At 38.8% G+C, this 15,104-nt stretch overlaps 1 protein-coding gene across 2 annotated transcripts in view; it reads right to left on the reverse strand.

Annotated features, from left to right (window-relative positions):
* The window catches only part of SLC9A9 (solute carrier family 9 member A9), a 174,133-nt gene that overhangs the window by 26,207 nt on the left and 132,822 nt on the right, over positions 1-15,104 (reverse strand). For both annotated transcript variants that reach the window (XM_059855398.1, XM_059855399.1), the window contains exon 14: positions 12,817-12,896. In XM_059855398.1, coding sequence (XP_059711381.1) covers positions 12,817-12,896 — 80 coding nt within the window. The remainder of the gene's footprint in view (positions 1-12,816; positions 12,897-15,104) is intronic.

Consider the following 15,104-nt stretch of genomic DNA (forward strand, 5'->3'; position numbering starts at 1 on the left):
ATTGCTGAGGAACTTACACCCACCCCTGCAAGCAACAAGAATTCAAATGAATGGTAATGAGAATTGTTCATGCATCAGAAGGGGAAAAGAATGCAAGAAAAGTCATTTCTCTCCTGAAGCAGCCTGTCTCCTTGACTGTCAGGAGAAGGAACGCATACCTTAGGAAATCAGTCTTCTCTTGTTAATTCCAGCTGAAATGGCTCAAAAAGGTCTCTTCCAAGTGTTTTGACAGAAAGTACAGAGAAGGATAAGAGATCTATTCCTCTGATACTTCAGCTGTAACTAACACAGGAAGGCTTTTAAAAAAGAGGCTAGTGAGGGGGCTCCATAATCAAAATGGGAGCTTACGCATTCTTATCCAAGTTAAAATAAAACTTCTACATCTAAAAAATTAAAAACAAAATAAAAAGAAGGAAAATCTTGCTGAAAAAGAGAACTCTTAACAAGTGGAAGTAAGGGCTTCATCCTCTTGTCCAGTGCCTAGAAAAAACTGGGCTCACAAAGGTTGGTGCTGACAGCATGACTTAGGAGAGGAAGTCAGGAAGATCCTCATGCATCGAATGCAAAGCAAATAAGCATTTTAATTCAATCTGTCAAAATTAATTAGAAACAAGATTTGAAAAGCTCCTCACAATCAGATGAAGCATTAGCTTGTTAACATTAATTCCCATTCTGTTGTTGTGATAAACTGAGTCATAGCTATTTGCTTTGCAGCTGATCAGCTGCTCTGCAGAAATTTTGAGTAGAAAATATCTATCTGTAGTGACAAGCTGTGGAGAGGGAGGCAAGGTCTTGCTGAAGCTTCTGCTGCAGGAGCTCCCTCCCCAGAGAGCAGCACACCTTTCAGGGAAGGGGATGGGAGAGGGTCCCCAGTGTATCTTCTGAGGAACTCCTGAGAGAGCCCTTGCGATGCATTTGCCTTGAGCTTCCAGGTTGATCAGATCCCCAGCTTTTTGCTTACTGTTTCATAGCTGAACTCATCCTGTTACTTTGCTCAGTGTTTCATAGCTGAACTCCCTGACCTGCTCCTGAACACGCATGCAGGAGGCAGCAGCTCCAGCCTGGCATAGCTCTCAGGGCAGTTCAGGTGCCAATTCCCTGGCACAGGGAAGCAGAGCTGGCTTGGGAATGTCTGGGCTCATTTGGGGGGAGTGGGCCTGCCCCTGTGTGCATGAAATCATACCCCAAACTTCATGCCAAGTGTCAGGTTTATCTGAGCAGCTCTGTAGGGATGTCCCTGGCCACCCACTGTGGGCACTCTCACAACTGCTGTGTGCCCTGGCTCAGTGTGGTGAGCTTTGGTCCAGGAGGTGTCTATTGTCATCAGATCTGTCTAACATTAGGAAAATATTTAAAGTGTGTCTTTACTGAAATAGGTAGCAGATTACAATTCTGTGCTGTACAGATGATATATATGTTAATAGAGGAAGACTGAGAAAATGCAATCCAAGACATAACGTTCATTTTGCAGTTGTACCATAATGGAAGCATCCATGTACTTATGCTTAAAACATAGATCTGGCTTTTCTATGTGCAAAAGTAAAACTATCACCATAAATACATGGCTGGTTTGGTAAAACTGTAGCAACAGAGCCTAAAGCAAAACCACAGAAGTAGGTGTACTTATTGCTATGTAAGAAGTGAAAGTAAAAATGTAATTTTCAGCTGTACTTTGTGTGCTTGGAAAAATTGGTGAACATGCATAAAAGAAGCACAGGTGGCATTTTACCCTGTTGAGAATAAACCACAAGTCACCTGCATTATTGGCCACTAATCTCCTTAGGTTCCTAATCAAATCCCTGGGCTGGGAAGAGATGTACCAAAGTGGTGGATGCATTAGTGTCCCTGTAACTTGGAAAGGGTTCTGAAGATATTTAATTCCTGCCTTATTTCCTAAAGTGACATGCTAAGTTAGTTGTCCTTGTCCCATCCCTAACTCATTGAGACAGCAGTGAATTCGACCAAAAAACCCCTCATGCTGCCAGGTGAGTTACTGGCTGTTTTTTTTTACAGAATAGCCTAGGTGTTAAAGCACTGATCTGTGAAGGGAAAGATCAGGATTTTTGCTTCCTCTAAGCCCAAGAGGGTTTGAAACCACTGTTTCTGTTTCCTAAAAATATCCTAGCAGGCATGAATAGAGATCAGCCTGTGTTGAGGCTATGCTTTCTCTCTTCAATCCTGCTGCTGAGGTTGTACTGTCGTGTGAGTGAGAATGAAAGCTGGGGAAATTACAGCAGAAAAATACTATATTCAATGTGGACTGAATATGGATGTAAATGTGTTATATTTTAATACTATTCTTTCTTAATATTTTAAAATCTAGGACATTATTGAATTGACAATCAAAGATTACTAAGCATAATACTGTTTTTATTATGCTTCTTTAAATTTGTGTGGCAACCTATGGAACAATCTGTTCCAGAGTGGCTTTATCTGCATTTTCATGGATCATTTACAAACAGAATTTTCTGCATCACGCCAAGTGTAAGTCTCCAGTTTAGCTGGGAGGACCAGGCCCTAGTGACCAATCATAATCTTAATTCACTCCTGTTCCAGCTGACACTTGCCATGATACAAAATATCAATGGCAATTTAACTGTGTCATAGCAGCCTGAATGTATTTTTTACTACTGAGTTTTAACTAAATGGGAATGAACCTCATATGCAGTCATTAGTGCAGCAAGTGTAACCATCTTTTATGCATTTGAAACCTTTGGATGCCTGCAGTACATGAAAAGCACTCTATGGGTCCTTGCATTATTGCATATTTCATTATAATGTAACTCTGTATTAGATAGTCTATTTATACAGAATCCAAAAATAGTTCATGCTGTGTAGCAATGCAAATTTTGGTGAATAATCCACAAAGAATTTCAAAGCCTTAACCATTTGTGACATGCACTATTCTGTATCTTTAATGAGGACTCAACCTTTGAACAAATTATACTGGCCTTTTTATGAGTAAAAACCATTTCTGTGCTTCCCTGTTAAAGAACAGTATATCACTTCTTATCTTAATGATATCAGGAATATTAGGGGTTATTGTTACTGCTCAAAATTCCTCCAACTGGTTTTAGATGTTCTATCAACAGCAGAAGAGTAAATCAGGTTTCTGCACTTGAGGGCTGTGCTCCCTTCCCAGCTGAGAGCTGATCACCAGAGAAGGGAACAGCCCCAGCATGGCCAAGGCTCTGCAGGACAGTGCAATAGCTCAGGAAAAGTCCACTTTCCTCACACTTCACCTCAAGGAACCCAACTTAAACCAAGGTAGAACGAAGGGAATTTCCCACAGTGTGGGGAAATGGGGGATGTGAGTAGGGATGGTTTTTTTACCTGGAGTATCTAAGGCTGAGGACACTGAAGCCCAAGGTGAGCAGTGAAGGGCTGCAGTGTGCACTGCCAGCTCTGCTGCTCTGTGTGAGCCCAGGCTGCAGGGCTGTGCCACTGATGCTCTGGTGGTGGGATGGCAGCCGAGGTGAGACCACAGGTCCTTGGTGGAACAAGCAGCAAAATGAAACAAGGGGGGAACTTCCTCTCGAACTGTTTAAGAGATGTTGCAAAGCTGGGGTTTTCTACTGTTTAAAATAGATAGCACTGAGCAGAAATTTGCCTACTAAGGATATAATAAATAACAATTTACAGAATCAGCTCAGAAAAGCACCAGCTTGCTTTTAGCAAATTGAATAAAACATTTCTTATAAGCTCCTAATGAACAAATAGCAGAGCACTCCAAGTCCATCAGCACTTTTAATTTTTTAAAATTTGAATGAGATTTTACTATTCATAGCACAACTGTGTTCAGTACATAATTACATGGAAGAACAAAATAAAAAAATCTGTAGAGCTGCCTGCCTAAATAAGTCATCCTTTGCAATATTTTAAAATAAGTAAGAGATTAAAACTTTTTTCTTTGGAAATATTAGCACAAGTTAAAAATTTTGAAGAAAATAATCAGATCAAAATACTTATTCCATTCCTTCATGCATTTAAGCATGCATTTCAAGAAGATTGTATGATAGTGTAAGATGTAAGACAGCCTTTGTCTTGGGACATTGGCATCCTCTGAGAAAAGTTAGTGAGCTAGGCAGATGTGAAGATGTGCTGCAATGCCTCATGCAAGCTTGTAGTCAGCCCTGTACCAGTTTATTCATTCCTCTGATCTGTCCTTTCCACCTTTCCTTGGCATCCCCTTGAGAAGAGCTGAATTAAGAACTGGTACTAAGATTGGTTGATTCACAGTCTGTCTGAATATAGGATGATGTTCATGTTCCAGTGAATCATGTGCCTATTTCAATATCAGAAATAGAAAATGGCTCTTGAGTTTCTCTGCTGCCAGAAATTGCTTCATTTTGAATTGCTGATTGCCAGAGTGTTCTTAAAATTAGAGGCAAAAAAAGTTTCTTCCTCTCACATTTGCACATTTGCCTCAGCCTTATTGGTGCTGCTGTGTTAGGGTGCTAAAGTAGTTTAGTTAAACTTGAAACTTTCATAGCCAACACAAACTAAGGGGATCTATGGTGCTTTTTCTAGAGCACCACCTAAAATGGGGAGGATGCCAATATTACAGACCAATCTTCCAAGTAAGAATTGTGTGGAGGGTCTTGTTCACACCTACTTGAAGGCACTGGAACATATCATTGATTTTATAAGGAATTTGTATCCAGATATCAACTTTCTGTAAAAGAGTTCAATTCAACACCATTTTCTGATGGAAGATCATGAATGTGCTCTTTGCCATTCCTGCTTGATAAAATTAATTATCCTGATTCCTTTAGTCTCCTAGCTCTTACCGGAATCCCACTGCAATTTAACATTAATAACAGCCCCTTACTAGGAAGTGTTACCAATTTCTTGCCTAGGTGAGGTTATAATTAGCAGTATCTTGCTGTGACAATTGCTGCTGTGAAAGAAGTGCCATTTATAGATGGTATTACAGATGCAGATGTGCAGTGTGCACATCCAGGCATTCCAATATACATTAAATGTCTGGAAACACAACAGTGGAAGACAAACGTGCAGAAGAACACTTAAAACCACTTTAGATATGCTGCCAAGTCACTTTTTGCATATACAGAGTTGTAAATGGAATAATAAGAGACTTGAAAGAGAATTTTAAGTTATGCTTGATTAAATCTCTGCTATAAGCTTCTGGTACTCTGATATCATACTTGGGTCTCTTGGGTGCTATTAAGTATTGTCAGTCAACAAACTATAATTTCATGCTTGAATGGACTAGTACAAGCCTAGGCTTCTGCTTCTTTGTACAGTCAGCCTTCAGTTTGCTCTAATAATAAAGTGAGAAGGGGAGGGAAATAAAGAATTGTCACATAGAATGATAATACTTATCAGTGAAATCAGATACTCTGATGGTTTAAGCTATAATTTGTTCAGGTCAATAAACTGTGAGTCCATTTACTTCACTAAGCTTTAGATCAACTCCTTCGAGTTCTGTATTTTCATTTGACAGGTGCTGTAACAGGCAGCTATGGAGGTAGAAGTAAGCTGCAGAACTGGAAGGTGGTTTTTGTTTGGTTTGGGATTTTCTGTTTTTGGTTTTTTTTTTTGGTTGGTTTTTGGAGTGGTTTTGTACTGGAAAGACTAAAGAGTATTTCCTCTATGAACTATTTTATTTTTAAATTATAAAACCCCATATAGGATTGATGTTTGTGATTTCTATCTTTGGCAGGTTCTAATAATTTAAATATATTACATGAAGGAAAGTTATATAGTTGCGTAAAGAGCCGTATACTTATATTGGGTCACCTAGAATCTGTGAGAAGTCTCTGTATTCAGCTGAGGTCCTTATCAGAAATTCAGAGAACAGCACACACAAAAGGTATAAGATGACGTGTGAGCCAGGATGTTAAATAGAAAAGCTGCTAATTCTAAGTAATTGTCCACAATAAGCTCTAGGTCAGGTTCTGCCTTTAATGCTGTGCAAAACTTTATAAAAATCAATGAGCATTTGATGCAAGGAACAGAAAGCCTGGCCCAGCACCTCTGATAGATGACAACAAGGATTTGGTAACAGCTTCCAGAAAAGCATTCCCTGCTCCTCAGACTGCAACAATAATGACATGTTCTCCTCCACTTGTCCCATCCCTGCATTGCTTAACCATTACTTTGAACATTGATTTTTTTTTTAATCCCCTAAAGTTTCTCCCATGTGACTACTTCTTCCTTTAAAGGCAAAAGCAATGCATAGTATTTTGAAGGCTTTAAAGAAATCAAGAAGTTTGATATAACGGCTTTGTTACCAGTAAAGTAACACCTTTGGCAAGAAAAAGTCCTATTCCAGAATGACTTAGTGTTTGTATTATCTTATGTAATTTAGAGTTAAGATTAGACTATGAAAAAGGATCTGGTTTTTCGATAGTTTCCCCTTGTCTGTTCCTTTTCTCCCTAATTTAATTTTTTGTTTTTGTTTTAAACATGTAAACAGGCCTTTCTGCAATATACTGGATCTTAGTGTCAGGATGAAAGATATAAATAGTAAAAATTCAAGCTTTATTTCCTTTTGATTATATTTTGTGGAAACAAAATACCCAATGCTTCCTTATTCTGGGGTTGTAGCGAGGAAAGGGTGGGCTTAAAAATTTGCATTTTTTGATAAAAATATGAAGAAATGATAATGGATAATTATGTGTGTCTCCATGCAATGTAACTGTGAAAAGGATCATATGTCAAATATTGTAAAATCCAAAGATTTTTCATTTAATACTTTGCATTTAATTTTGCATTCATACTTGTTATTTAAGTCATGCTTAGTAATTTTTCACTGTAAAAAAATATCTGGACATGAATGAGACTTTCAAAGAATTGACATGAGTGAAACTTTACAAATGAAAAGGATTTTACTTGCTTATTCAGTGTGGAATCGTTTCAGAATTATTTATCTAGGTTTCTTTCTGTGAATGGAGGACAAACTGAGGTCACTTATTATTCTGGTTAATTATTAGCCATGTTTATTTATTAGGTTAATTTGCAGAGTTTCAACAATCCCATGTCCTTGAAAGGGTCAGGAAATAGCACCAACTCAGCTATACTGATTATCTGTGCTGCAGAAAGAACAATGAGCTTTTCTAGATCATGTTCTTGAAAATGTATTTTGGGAATGAGCTTTGAACCAAGTCCAGGCAATTGTTTCTAATGATAAAATCCCCTCTGGGGACCCTCCCAGTGCTGTTTAAGTTTGCACTGTTTGAGGAAGCCTTATGATACAGCAGCTGCTTTTGTTGAGCTCATGTTCTGAGATCCACTCTAACTCATCTACTGTGGTTTGTGCTTTCCTCTCAGCTTTTATGATCTGCTTTTAACAGCTGCAAATCTGATTCTTGGGCTCTCTTGGCATTTCTGTGCTATGCTGGCTACCTCTCCTGCCAGCCCTTTCTGCAGCAGTGCTTCTGTGGTACCTGGCTTGGCTTGAGCTATGTTATCTAATGCTGCTTTGGTTCATGATTGGACTGAATTGTCTCTCAGATAAGATTCTTTTCTGTTTGAAAACTGTGTAGCAGAATGAGTTTCTGGGCCAAAACTAGGTACCTATGTGCAATTTTGCTGTTTTCACTGAAGTGCTAAAAGAAGAATAAATCAGAATATTGGTAATTAAGAAACTCTTAGTTCTCCAGCAGGTAAAAGAAAACAGCATGCGTGTGCATGCTTTCAGGCTCTTCCTTGCCTTTTCCTTCCAAAGATGTCTGATATGAGAGTGACAAGCCGGCCCAGAAGGAAAATTCAGCTGAAAGGACCACAAAATGCTGAGCTTGTCTTTGATTGTCAGTTCACCTCAGAAAGCACTTTTGCTTTTAGTAGGTTTTCCATTTTCTCCTAGGCACAGAATAGTACTTATCTTGCTCAATAGTCAGACATTATGTCTGTTTTATCCATGTACAAAGCACAGGAGAAATAAAATGATGGGTGCCCTGATAAGGAGGATAAACTTTTGAAGTCTACAAAGAATGCAATTCCTTTTGGCTGATGGATTTCAGGCAGGTGCAAAGGACATAAACAACTTTTTCAACTTTTTTTTTTTTTTTTTTTTTTTTTTTTTTAACCAGACTGAAAGGCATGAATTTCAATGGTGGACAACTGCAGTTTAAGCAGAAACACTTTAAGGAGTTACTTTATGGAGAATTGCCTCACTCTGTCTCAGACACCTGCTTCTATTCAGTGCAACTTAGTGTTACTTCCTCAGATTGAAAATAAATCTGTACAGAAGGAGAAAGCTCTCCTCCCTCTGCTTTCCAGGTATGAGTGTGTGTGAAGCACTCAAAAAGCTGAGGTTTGTGCAAAGTTAGAGAGCTGCATTGCTCTTTGGTAGCTTGGAGCAGTACCAGGGGTGCAGTAGGCCTGTCATTGCAAAGCTCCTGGAAGCCACCCCACCCCAGCCAGCTGACAACAGTCATGGTCCCCCTCCTGCCTCCCCTGGCCCCTCACTTATGCCAAAGGCAGGCAGCCTTGGTGCTCTGCTCCTGTTATTCTTGGAAAGCCACACCATGTGCAGTGCCATCCTCATCCCTTTGCCACACAAACAGGATTACACTTTGCTGCCAGTGGGACCAAAACCTGTCTTGCAATTTAATATAAAGTATTTAAAGAAACTTAGTGTGCATTTGATGTCTTTGTCCCTCTTCCTTCCCTTCTGGCTTTCTTCTATTTAATCTTGCATAAGTTTTCTTTATGTTATATAATAATAGTTATGTAGTAACTATTTGGTTCCCGATGCAAGTCTCAGGTACTATCACAGTACCTGTCCCACAACACAATGTGGGCTGCTTCTTATGAAGATGGTAAACATTTCTATCCAGAAATATCTTAGTGCATTCATTGCACTCTCTTTTTCTCTTCTTCAGTTTCCATTATTTTTGCATTATTTTTGTGGTTTTGTGTAGCAATCCCAAGTTCCTTCCTTCTCTTCTCACTATGGAGCATGACAAGCTGGGTGAAAATTGTAGTTATCTTCCTGATGGATGCCAGCAAGAGCAAGAATGCCCCCACATGAGGAAGCAAGAATTAGATGGATTCTGGGAGAGAATGAATCCTTAGCGGATGAAGAGCCTTGTATAAAATGATATGAAGCCAGAAATGATTGCAGAGTTTAGTCTAGGGCAGCTGGAAAACCAGGTGAAGGTTGCTTGCAAGATGCTTTTTTTTGCACTAATTTCCCTTAATTTTTGGAATTGTAACTGGAATTCTAGGCCTATGTAGAGGAGGAATTCCTGCTCTAGTCAGATACACAATGTCTTAGGACTTTGCAGGCAGAAGGAGGATATTTGCCTAGAGTAAGCAAGTAGAGAGGCTGGGACAGAGCAGAATTGAAAACAAATTGCTCTTAGCTGGGAGCAAAGTTGAACTTTTTTGGGGATGCTGTGGAATGGGAAAGTTTTGCTCACCTTTTTTTCTGAGCTCTGCCCATATGCACACAGACTCTTGCCCTTGCAGGATGAAATTCTCACCTACTCACTTGTTAGCTAAACCAGCCTACATCTGCTTTGAAAGAACACAACATTTTAAAGATGTAAATATAACGCTGGATTATAAATCTGTGGTGTCTCTTTTTCCTGATAAATTTTTGAAAAACCTTTGATGATTCCCCTGCTTTCCCACTAGCCTTCAGTAGGATATTATGGCTTCAGATGGTGTAATGCACTGTAGGCTGTAAAAACAAAACTTGACTCACTGGAAGTTACCCCCTGTCAGATGAAACTATTTTATTTTGCATTTTTCTTGTTTAAATTATTGAGATGGAAATCCAAGAGGATAACTCTACCTACTAAAATGATCTAGTCTTCATTTTTATTGTTTTAATATTATAATTTCTTAGCCTAGATTTTAGAGAACAATATATTATTCCCAGATGTCAATACTTGATTCAAAGAAACTTTTGCTGAAAGAATACAATCTTCATTGAACCTGTTTTGCTCTGGATCAGGCTCCTGATGTTTCTTTCAGAATAAAAATAAAATGTGATTCCCAAACAGAATTGCAGGGATTTTTTGCATAGTTCTATTCTAGCATGGCGTGTTGCCATTGCCTAAGATCACTGAACTAATTGGAAATCATTCATAATGACAGCAAAGAACAGCACAACTTTTTGATTTCCTTAGTGATATTTCCTCCTTCTTGCTTTCTTTCTGTGAAATAAATAAATGTATAAGAGATGTCATGGCCAGAAGAGTGGGTAGATTTGTGTTAATGCCTAAGAGCAAATGTCAAACTATAGAAATGTCACAGTCTTGTATGCTTTCAAAGTATATGAAAAGATATGTAAGTACACAGTTTGTGGTGATTGGGATAGGGCTGTGGGATCCTCATCCCCAGTGGGCACAGCTGTGAGCAGCTGGTGAGCAGCACTGCCAGCAACGAGCTGTGGAGTGCCCAGGGGCACTGACCAACCACCAAAGGGAGCAGAGGGCACACAGGGGCAGTGCAGCAACAGGAGGGGATAAAAGGCTGGGCTGAAGAACAAGAAGGACAGATGCTTGGAGCTTTCTGAAGTGATAGGGTGTTGCTCTGTATGGGCTGATGCCTGAAGCCTTCTGATGAGGTAAGGTCTTGCTGAGTATGGGAGAATGCTTGAAGCCTTCTGGAATTGTATGATATACTCTGTGTATCGTGGCTGTCTCAGCTGTGACACAGGTTATTAGTTTGCTGTATCTTTTCTTTGAAAACTTTATCATAATCCTCTCTTCAGTCTTGTACTGGGGACAAGTACTATGCTACATGGCAATTTCTTCTAAATCTAGCAACATGGCTTTATAATATTGGGCAGGGAAAGGCAAAAGAATGTTTGGGTGGATGATTTTTCTTTTCTTGAAAAGAATGTCATTCAGAAATAGTCTTACCAAAGAATGCTGTGAGTCACAGCATTAGTGGGTTGAACTATCATTCCATGCAGGAATATGGGCATGCACTTTCAGGATTAGTGAAATGTAGATGTATTATTTGTAATAAATATATATTTTAGGGTAATGGCACAGCTATAATCTCTGAACATCTGAATTCTAAAGAAAGATTATGGCTTGACTGGTAGCGAGACACATGAATAAATGTGTTCTTTAAAAAATTCTATTTTTTAAAATCACTTAAAATATTTTCTTGAAATGCAAACGACATAGAAACCAGAATTTATAGAATAAAGCATTAGGCACCCATATTCAAGACCTCTACCATACAGATCATCTCTGAGAAGTGGTGCTTCTGGTGCCTTCTAAAGGCTTTTCATTTTGCATGTACTGCTGTCTGAATTTTTCACATTGATTTCTCTTTCCCTCTTCTGCCTCTGTCCCTTGTTTTCTATCTCTGCCCTTGTGCTCTTTCATGTCTTTAATTCATGCTTCTGTCCTGCTCCTGCCTTCCACATTTTTTGCTTGCTCTTTTTTATTTTTTTTAATCTTCAGAGGAAAAATTCCCCCTTCCCCTCACCCTGTTCATCTGTTCCTTCTGACTTATAGTTTCTAGGATATACCACCACCGCAGGCTATTTCTTCTGAAAAAGGGGTGGTTAAAGCCAGTCATGTTGGTACTCAACATTAACATTTAAACATATTTTCTCACTTCATATAACATTTACCTACTATTTCTATGTATTCTTGAAGAATTATCCAAGGGAAAAATTTTAATGCTAAATGCTTTTTGGCCTTTAAAACTGCTCAAGTAGATGAATTAAGGAAAAACCATTCATTTCTAACCAAAAAGATGTTTTTCCATCAAAAGTCTCTTTGAAGGATAACTTCAGTTGAACTCTCCAAGGAAGCTGTGTTCCCAAAGAATTACATTTTATCAGCTGAAATATTTCATTCTAGTTTGCTGCAGCTGGTATCAGAAAAAACACATATGCAGCCTGAACATTAATTTCTGCTCAGTGGTGCAGGGTGACTGACCAATAGATGTGCTGCTGGATAATGGAGACAGCATTGGCAGGGCTTTGCCTGCTCAGCTCCTGAGCCAGGATGCACAGAAATCACCAGGTGGGCTTCTCTTATATTGACTGTGTGTCTGCTAAAGGCTTAGGGAGGGAATTGCTACTGTGGCATCTCACTGGCAGCTGTGCAAAGCCTGTGCAGACTCAGTTTAAAATGACAATAAATCAGAATGGCAGCGTTTACAGGTTTTGCACAGGCATTATTGTCAGACTGTATGCTCTGCCTTGGCTTAGGGAGGATGTTCTTTTACCACTTAAAAAATATTTTCTTGAAATGCAAAGGACATCGAACCAGACTTTGTGGAGTAAAGTGTCAGACACCCATAGAGGTCTGTACTACACATGTCTCAGAAGGAATGTGAATAAAAGCACAAAGGCTCAGGAATCCAGGGATTAGGAAGTAGATTGAGCTTCAGGAAAGTCCTGGGAGCTTTTCATAATGGATGCCTCTTTCTCTGTTTTATAAGAGGTGTAGGTAAACCAGTGTTGTCTTTTTTCTTAGGTAGCTACTGCTTTCTGAGTATATGGTCAGGCAGCAGGCATTTGGCTGCTTCTGGCTCCAGCCTCCTGGTTCCCCAAACACAGGATCTACACCCTGTCTAAATAATGATAGGATTGGTTTTATCCAGGAATTGGAGAAGATTAATTAATTTAAATGTATTGTCTATATGCTACTGTAGCTCCTTAACTTGTTCCCTCTCCCCATAGCCTCAGTCATGGCTGGACCTTCTCCTACCTTGGACTTGCAAGATTTCTTCTCCTTAGTAACACATTAAAATAGATTACACTTTTTTTTTTTTGTTCATAAAAGTCTAATAATTTTTGGTTCTTAAACATTTTGAAGGTGAATTGTAGTGCAACTCTCATTCATGGTTTATAACAGAAAAGGATACTTGTGGTCAAAGCCATACCATATTCTGAACAGCCATGCACTCTCAGCTTTGGTTGTATTTTTATCCAAGTTATGTGCACCCTGCAAAATAAACAAATGAATGAAGTGAGAAGTGTTTTTATCAAATAAATAAAACACGGAGTACCCAATATTAAGAATACATGTCAGACAAAATTACAATTACATATACCATATACTTTTTTTTTTATTTTAAAAAAGCTTTGTTGTTGCACAAATGTCATCCCTGCGAATCAGTTCAGGAGAAAATTGGCTCATACAGCACATTTCTCATTGCTGCACTCATTGCAAGAATGTAGCATTTATTCTTATGAATGATTCCATTTTTTTTTAAGCAGCTGAGAAGTGCTATACTCTGAGATCAATAAAATGATATTTTGATTTAATTGCTGTTGTGGGATTACTTCAGTTTACTCCTACAAGATCAGAGGCTGTTTGTGTATGTCTAACAAAATGTCCTTCCCAAAGGGATTGAGATGTTCTAATAACTAGGAAAGTCCTTTCTACTTCTTTCCAAGGGGAGGGGAACATGAGTTGTATTGAAAAGGCTCAAAGTACACTTTCCATTCTAACAAGCTAATTCTGTAACATGCTGCACAGGTAGAGAGGTGGACTATCCTTTTTCTCATGGTCTTAATTTGGAATAATAAATTAGGAACAGTTACCTGCACAAAGACAGGCAATTTGGTCATACTCTAGGTATCACATCAGTACTAGAGGAAGAATTACTTTAAGTATGAAATTAGGAATGGGATGGCCAGTTCTCTAAGGATACACAACTGTTGTCTTGGTTTTGTTTTGTGGCATGTTAGGTTAGTTTAAATGAGAATATTTTTCTTTATGCAGTTTTAGACCAATGAATCTGTTAATTTTCATGTTTTAATCTAATATATTAGAATACCTTATAATAGACTAATATACATGTAAATTAGTGATGATAATGTCAGTGGTCTGACCCTCAAAAGTCAGGCAACCTGTTTGTGGGAACTTTGGAACAGTGGGAACATTGATGTAATTGAGTTTTGACTAAGGTTAGATAGGTTCCATGCTGTGTTATGATTTTGGTAATGTGGTCACACTAAACATGCAAATGCACCAAATAGAGCAAATATTATTCTTGGGATCTGTTTCCTTGTTAACTGAGTTGAGTATTTTAGCAACCCTTCCCAGTAACTGGGGAAGATGGACGGGAGGGGGAAGAAGAGGATACTAATCCCTAACCAAGCAGCAGAACACTCTTCTAAGCTCTAATTATCTTAAAGTGCATTTTGGCCAGATAAAAATTGGGAAAAGGGTTGAAACATTTACCCAGGAATTGATGTAAGTGATTGTAGGCAAAATCTGTCTTAGGCCAGAAAAACAAGAACACTGAATAAAGGAGAGGGAAGGACTTGAGCTCACAGGGGTAGAGATGAGGAAGAGAAGGACAGACATGGAAATAAACATGTGGAGTGGGCTACTCATGTGTGGTGCAGAGGACAGCTTGTTAAAAGCATAGTGAGCTCTGTAAAAGGCCTGTGTCCATTGTTTGACTTGCAATGTTGCTGTTGGTTAATTCCTCTTTCCAAACTCTTTGTACCTCTAGCTTCCTCTTAAGGAAGAAGGTTTCCTCATTCAGGAAAATGAATTGTTGAAAGCAGTGGACAAGGAAATCTACACGAGTATAACCCCCCAGGGGTTTTCTGGTCCTGACCTGGGCCTTCTTTTATTTCTAGTTTGACAGTATTGCACCTCCCTCCTTTTGTCTATGAAGTCTGTTGTGTTATCAGCTCTTGCAGTAGTGGGGGTCTGGGTGGTTATCTGGAGTGCAGTTCCTGCAGAAACAGTGCAAGGGATGACAGGAGAGGTTGGTGTGAATGTTTGAGGGCTCTTGCAGATCCTTGGATCCTATTTTGGATCTTATGTTTTTAAAGAGTAACTTTTCACTTTGCCTACAGTTCAGAGAGGTAAAAGTAGTTCTCTCTGGGAAGGGAAAATGCCAAAGTTTTTCACATCTCTCCTTCCATATGGGAATTGCCCATATGGAGATTATTCTCATTAGTCCTTGCAATAAATTCACCAACCAGCTGGCAGATGAAACTGATGAGAACAGTGCAACTAAATTCCTTATTATACTTACAAAGATGTAGGAACAGTTAAATAAACTGTGCAGATTAGTTTGACAGAGATGATATTGATAAGCATTTTGTACGCTGTTTAGTTTTTTCCTGAGATAATAACATATCTACAACATTTTTTCTCAAGTGCTTGTAGAAAATATATTGTTACCCT

The sequence above is a fragment of the Haemorhous mexicanus genome, chromosome 10 (genome assembly GCF_027477595.1).
Source record: "Haemorhous mexicanus isolate bHaeMex1 chromosome 10, bHaeMex1.pri, whole genome shotgun sequence".
NCBI classification, from domain to species: Eukaryota; Metazoa; Chordata; class Aves; order Passeriformes; family Fringillidae; genus Haemorhous; species Haemorhous mexicanus.